Source organism: Penaeus vannamei, chromosome 32 (assembly GCF_042767895.1).
Source record: "Penaeus vannamei isolate JL-2024 chromosome 32, ASM4276789v1, whole genome shotgun sequence".
Classification (NCBI taxonomy): Eukaryota; Metazoa; Arthropoda; class Malacostraca; order Decapoda; family Penaeidae; genus Penaeus; species Penaeus vannamei.
The window spans coordinates 2298146-2305645 of NC_091580.1; the positions used below are offsets into that span (position 1 = coordinate 2298146).

Genomic DNA, 7500 nt, shown 5'->3' on the forward strand with positions numbered 1-7500 from the left:
ACGTCCGTCCACGAGAAAATCCAGTTCATTATGATGAAGAGGATTAGAAATATCTTTTCGTGGACGCTCTGATCCATCGAGGTGACGACGGCCTACGTTTCTCTGTGGACAGAAAGCCTACGAATAAAGACTATTATAGCTACTACTAGTACTCCACCCACAATGATAAAACAAAATCCGGGGTTCTGATTGGCTTCCTCAGAGTACTGAGAATGATATGCTGCCCTGAATTCCTTGAGGCTGAGGTTACCTATGTATTTGATTAATTTATATAACAAACATCTCAGCAGCTTCCTTCTAAGCCTCAGCAAGGCGGAAAATGTACGAACAAGATCAGACCTTGCATCCACTTCTAATTTTCTCATATTACCGCCATGTAACATTCACGAGGCGACCAGAAGGTACTTTGATATAACAGTAATAATCGCCAACACATCGGGTGAACAGACACGCGACATATTACGAAACAGAAGGCCGCCCACAAACAACCCCGACGGCGCGGTTCACCTCACAACCTGCAGCAGACGCGATAAAGCGTTATAATAAGACAGGACGTGGTTCCGACGCCAGAATCAGCGAACCTCGTCCTTCCCCAAAGAATTTCTATGGTGGAGCATGTGGATGAAGCAGGACATCCAACGAACTTGAAGGAAGCAGAAATAACCCATGGAGGACTGAACAAAGAGAAAAGGAAAATGGTGGAAGCGACATCCGCCATGAGGGAGGAGAAGGTAAACACTCCATCAGGCTACGTCAAGTCATTCAAGGTCACGGCAACAATGAGGGGAATGAGCGGTAGGCCACGGTCGTCAGGTGTTGCATGAGCTTAAGCCTGATATCTTAGGCTCTGTAATATCGTTGAAACCTACACATGAGTTAACTAGAAATAGTTGAAACAGGCCGGGCCACTCCAGAGGAAAGGCCCGGGCGAAGCATGACTTCGCAAATCTAACTGAACTGAACGTTGAAACCTGAACCTCAGCGATGGTACAGTGGTAATGCGTCTGCCTCTAATCCAAGGGGTCAGCGATTCGCACGAGGAATTGAAATTGTCGCCCGGAGGTCACCGCTGCGGCTGGGCACCACGGTGGGAAAGAACCAAGCCCAGGCGAATCAGCACCAACGCTGATCGAGTTGGCATAGGCCGGGCGAGTTTTAGCTTCGCATATTGGACTTATCCTTACTTATTAGCTGATGCTTAGCGCCGTCCATAAGCATAGCGTGGGCGAGGTTCAGCTTCACATACCTGGCGTATCTTTATCCTTCGCTATGTATGTATTTCTATCTTCCGTCAGAAATACATACAAATACGGTCAAATACGTTTCTTGCATTATAAAGATATTCTCATTCATATACACACGGACATCTATCTATATATTTAAATATATACATGAAAACACGCAAACACACGCACGCACACACATACATAACATACATATGATGGATGACATAAGGAACGTCATTGCAAAGAACAATGACCCCCTTAACTTTACCACGTATTACGTTCAGTGTTATAAGTACTTAAGTTACTCAATTTTGTCAATCCAGCTTCTCTTTCTTCTTTATTGATCTGCAATTGCAACCATTTTTAGGTCATATGAACTAGATGCAGTTGGCAAATAATGACTTTCTTATCATATTATGCAAAGATGGTTTTATTAGACCTAAACACTCCCTTGTTCTTTGGCATTTGAAATAGTTCACAAATGCTTCACAAATATTCACAATACTGAATATGAATCACCTAAGTCTCTATCCAACTGTATATTTTCAGAATAAATAATACAATATAGTAGCATTCCTGACCCATCATTCAGTTCCAACTCTGCTGTTTGATATTATTTACTGGAAAAAAAACATACGGTAAGGGACAATGATAAAAGAAGGTGTCTACAAAATTATATTTATATTTACAACATCTAATTACTTATCTAACAATTACTCTTTTAACTAGATATCACAAAAGTAAAATTTCTTAATTGTCGCATGAATTCTACTATACACCAAACTGTGAATCCTGAGGAAAATAGTTTTATGAATAATGAATGATCCAAATTTATGCATTACACATATTACAGACCTTCATTTTAGTAAATCTGAACATTTCTAATCAGGATGCTTGCAAACCACTCATAGAAACCCAACTAGCGGTTCTCGTGCTTCGAGTACACATACATTCAACCTTGACCTTATTTTGCACAATAATGGAAAGCATTATATTCCCTTTTGGATTCCCAGTCAACAAAACAACAGATATCACAATCTGTTTTCTTTTTAAGTTCTGACAAGTTGCAATTCCAAGACACTTACCCTACATTCACATTTTTAATGGAGAATCTTTTTATTAAAGCCAATGTTACAGCAAAAAAGGATTCATTTTTACTAAAACCTGATTTCCCTCTCTGCTTTTTAAACTCAAAATAATAATTATTATCTTCCAAACTATACCAATAATGAGATTCATTAAAAAATACCACAGATATGAATGCTATACGCTTTCCAATATTAAATTCATGTATATCTATACATTTCAAAACTTCATATGATATAAACACATTTTTACAAAGAATTCAAAAGCACTAAGGAAACTAATTTAGTCCAGTTTTTAATCTATACATCCCAAGTTTCAATGTCAAATTTACTGATTCTGTGTGAACTAAAAATATACAGTAAAGTGTGTGCAATGATAAAATAAAAAACATAGCGAGAAAGGAAAAATAAACCATGAATTCCCGTCAGAAAAGACCTCCTCATCAAAGGATAAATCCTGAATGCTATTTCAATTTTATTGGCCAATGACTAATCCAATCTGACAAAATATCATGACTTATTGCTCCTGTCTTGCTGCCTTTAGTACGATGCAGAAGTTACAGAACATAATCCTTTCCATCATTGTGTAGGTTGTTTCACTTCAATTCTTTTCTAAATTGTGTATATTTATTGCATGTGCGTGCCTGTTTGTTTGAGGGTATATTTGTGCAAGCACATATACTGATACAAGCTGTCAGAACCTGTCTTAAGTACATTTGTGATAAAGTATATTTAATCCACAAAAGACTAATGACACAAGTGTTTTAATGTATAACCAAAAGACTAAAATTACCAAAGAAAGCATGTTTATTCTGAGCCATTCTCACATCAAAATACTATTGCAAAGACATACCTATGAACTTTCTTCTACTAAAATATAAAATACATCTAAGGCTTTAACACTTCCCTTTATTTGTAAATACTTCTACAAAAAAGTATGGCATACCAAGTGAGCGAAGACAATGGAGTCCACCCATATTTTTACATAAAAAATAACTATCTAAAATGCAATAACACATTAGACAAGTTGAGGACCCTGGAAGATCAAACTTTTGCCCATATCAAAATTTAAATCTTCCTTTGTACCTGTTACTAAGACCAACTACTAAATAGAAAACAACCTTGACATCAACAGCTGCACCACCGTTTTTGTCAATCCCAAATATTAATAGTTTAGTAACTTCTTGATGGCACTGAAGCAACGCCACTTGTCTGGCAGGTAAAATGGCTCAAAGACGTGAGGGAAGGGAGTGTCAAAGCCACATACTCTCTCGATGGGGGCTTCCAGGTGTAGGAAACATTCATTCTGTGGGGTGGTTGAGATATACATTAACAGAGACTTCATTTACTTTTATGTTTTTTGTACTGACATATGCACATTGCTCCTTAATGAAGTGAGACATCACACACAGGAAAACATGAAACTAGAAATCAAGTTAAGTACATATTGCTTATGTATGACACGAATCAAAACCAAACTGCAAGTGAGGCGAGAAACATGGCAAACCTAAGGAAAAAGACAAAATAGCTATTGAATTTGGTGGTGAACAATGTTTCATGGATATGAATACCTTGGGCAAACACCAGTCATTTTCGGCAAACAACAAAATGTAATCTTAAAAAAAGTACAAAAAGCCGATGAGCAGTAAAGCCTGGAAACATTGGTCAGGTAATGACGAACAGCTGACTGAGGCGGTGAGTTGATTGGTTCTTTTGCCTTCAACTCACATACCCCTGGAAATGGGTTCTGCTGGGATTTCTGCTTATCTTAATGTCACTACCTATATGAAACTATAATCTTGCCTCACTTTGGCAGGGAGCACAACAAATATATCTTCATGATGTGGCTCTGGTATGAACTGCTTCCTCAATCGAGTGAAAACTTCATTTCATGACGGGACATTACAAATAGCTTCCAGTATGTAGGCTCTAAATGTGAAAATTACAGTCAAGAAAAAAAATTCTGGAGAGAAGTACAAAGCTATCTAAACTTTCTATAAATCATAAAACTGTCTTACCTGAACTGCTGCTGCTATCTCTGCCCCAAATCCATTAGTTATTGGAGCTTCATGCGCAATAATCAATCGGCCTGTCTTCTTCACAGACTGAAATATTTGCATGGTTTAATGTCTTCCTTAGAATAAAAATCTTAACACTAAAAATGAAATAATATATGATAAAAGTTGTTGAACATTCAGATTTAAATAAATATTATTAAAAATCCAAGAAATGAAGAACATGTACCATAAGTATATATTACTGCCAACTTCGAAGTCTACCCAGGAACTAAAATCAGATAAACCATAGACAGAATAGGCAAAATCTGATTGAACTTACATTGAAGACAGTCTGGCGGTCCCAGGGGAGGATGGTGACGAGGTCTATCACTTCACAGGACACATTGAGCTGCTGCCGGGCAATCTGTGCTACTTCTCTCAGTACATGGACTTGCGTGCCCCATCCCAAGAGAGTTATATCATCACCTGTTGAAGAAACATCAAAATATATTTAGTTTAAAAGTAAATCAATCCAAACAGTCAAGCAATTTCCAACGGTGGAACAAATTACTTATCCAAATCTTAGAATATAATCTAATCAAATGGTTTGATTAATGGCTCTCTTCTCCAAACTCGAGGGAGAATTACATATCAGCCATTGGTGGTTGATGTGATGGCAAATAATCACAGATGAAAGGTGACATCTCATCACGTCATGCTTCCATGTCCCAATCACCAGGATGAGATCTTGTTCATATTACCATCTCTCAGGAACATAGTGATATACTTTAACAAGTGCCAGTCCTTGCCTGCTATTACCTAAAAATTAACCCACTTTACCAGGATAAAAACACTGAAAAATGTGGGCTCATACCAACTTTGAAATGTAGTGGCTCAAATAAAGTGGCATCAGAGCCATAGAACTCAATGCCTCCATTCTCAGGACAAATACAGGTGCCATCTAGAATTCAGGCTCAATCTTGCCATGGAATGTATATACATCAATTACATCACTGCATTAAAATATGAAAATTATGATGAAGAACTTTCTTTCTCATCATATATCAGGAGTCTTACTGCATCATAATTATCAAAAGTGAAGGAAAAAGAAGAAAAAAAAGAAAAAAGATAGAAAAGAAGGATATGACATAACTACTTGCATTATGCGTCAAAAAATTTATATATTTGAATCTAAGATGATCAAAATGTCGGGGGAAAATCCCTTTACAGCTCATGGATTCCAGGAGGAAACAATTTCTTACTCATTATGCTTCAAAGCCCCTGATTCATATTACATTATTCGTAATACACCTCAAAAGAGAGCCAAAAGCATAACAGAATCAAACATGAACTTCAACTACAAAATTGGTGATATTTATATAACATTCAGTGAAATAACCACATTAATACACTTCCATAGAGGATGGTAGTAACAATTTGCAATCTATTAAGTCAATTTTGAATCATTTAATAGACAAACTATTCCAAACAGGTCTGTGTACCATGGGGGGGGGGGGGGGACCTTTGGACTCTTTACTGTAATACCAATTTTAACACTTATGCAATGCTTAGGACCCACCAAATATAAAGAAGAGACTGATATCAAGAAGTAGTACATGAAGAAGAAGACGAAAAAGGGAGAAAAGAAAAAAAGAAAAAGAAAAAACAAACAAACTTTTAAATGACAGGAATCAAAACCAGTTAGAAAAAGAAGAAGAAGAAGAAGAAGAAGAAGAAAAATCATGTTTAATCAAAACCACAGCAGGCAAGAGTCAACCATAATACCGCAAAAAAGAAAATCATACCTTCATCTACAATATCCGCTGAAGAGAGGGGGAGCGTGTACTCCTTTGTAGGTACCATTTCAACAGCTGAGCGGTACAAGACTTTCGGCTCCAGGAAGATGCATGGATTATCGTCCCGAATGCAGGAGAGTAAGAGGCCCTTTGCTTTGATTGGGCCACGGGGAACAACAATCTGGGGACGAGGAAAAGGAAAGTGAAAAGGGGGACGAAAGAAAGAAGAAAAAAATAAATAAAGAGAGAAAAGATGCAGGGAAAGAGAGGAGGGATACCAAATTGGTTACCTTTATTTATCTTTAATTTTCCTATTCAAAGAAGAATTATTTTATTTAGCTTTCACTTTTCTAATCAAAGAAGGGTTATTTAATTTAGCTTACACTTCCCAAATACTATAGACAAACAAAAAAAAATCTTGTTTCTTCATGATCCTATGTATCATTAAATAACACTGAACACTCTACCTTGAGACCCGGAGTGTGAGCAAAGTAAGCCTCAGGAGACTGCGAGTGATAGAGGGCACCATGACCCACAGCACCACAGGGAGCTCGGATTGTTAGCTTCCCACAGTCGAAGAGATTGCCTGAACGATAACGATATTTGGCTGCTTCATTCACAATCTGGGCGAGAGAGAGCATTAGATTATAATATATATGTCATATGTAAATACATATCTTTGTGTGTTTGTATTTGTGTTTGTGTGTGTCTGTGAGCATGTGTGCATGTGCATGTGTGTGTTTGCGAGCACTTGCATGTGTGCACCTGTCAGTGTGCTTAATGTAGCTCAGAAACAAAAAGGATTACAATATCTTTACAAACTAATTTTTCCATCTATTCTACAGATAGAAAAAGGTTATCATACAATAAGCATCAACACCGTCACACTCAAATTTACTCTGTTAACTATATATATCCCTGGTGCTTACTTGGTCAAAGGCCGGGAAAATGTAATCAGCAAACTGCATCTCCGCAATGGATGTTGCTCCTCCAACAGCGACTCCGATTGCAAAGCCTGCAATGCCCTGCTCGCACAGTGGAGTATTGAACACCCGATCCTTCCCATACTTGTCCTGCAGTCCAACCGTGCATCGGAAGACTCCTCCAAAGCCGACATCCTCTCCAAATATCACTGGAAAGATGCACACACGAATTTACAATGACACATTAAAATGCAAATCAATTTCTGACTTTGTTACACTCTATATCATATATGGCATATGCTCGTGCGTGCGTGCGTGTGCGTGTGTGTATGTGTCTGTCTGTCTGTGAATGTGTGAGTGTCTGTGAATTTGTGTGTGTCTGTGAATGTGTGTGTCTGTGAATGTGTGTCTGTGAATGTGTGTGTCTGTGAATGTGTCAATGAGTGGTTGCACATGTGCGTGTGCATGTGCAT

At 37.9% G+C, this 7500-nt stretch overlaps 1 protein-coding gene across 1 annotated transcript in view; it reads right to left on the reverse strand.

Annotated features, from left to right (window-relative positions):
* Positions 1 to 1887: 1887 nt before the first annotated feature.
* BckdhB (Branched chain keto acid dehydrogenase E1 subunit beta) overlaps positions 1888 to 7500 on the reverse strand; it is a 7603-nt gene continuing 1990 nt past the window's right edge. The window contains exons 3-8 of the mRNA XM_027379772.2: positions 7034 to 7236; positions 6572 to 6727; positions 6114 to 6285; positions 4649 to 4794; positions 4330 to 4416; positions 1888 to 3617 (exon numbers count right to left, since the gene is read on the reverse strand). Coding sequence (XP_027235573.1) covers positions 3477 to 3617; positions 4330 to 4416; positions 4649 to 4794; positions 6114 to 6285; positions 6572 to 6727; positions 7034 to 7236 — 905 coding nt within the window. The 3' untranslated portion in view covers positions 1888 to 3476. The remainder of the gene's footprint in view (positions 3618 to 4329; positions 4417 to 4648; positions 4795 to 6113; positions 6286 to 6571; positions 6728 to 7033; positions 7237 to 7500) is intronic.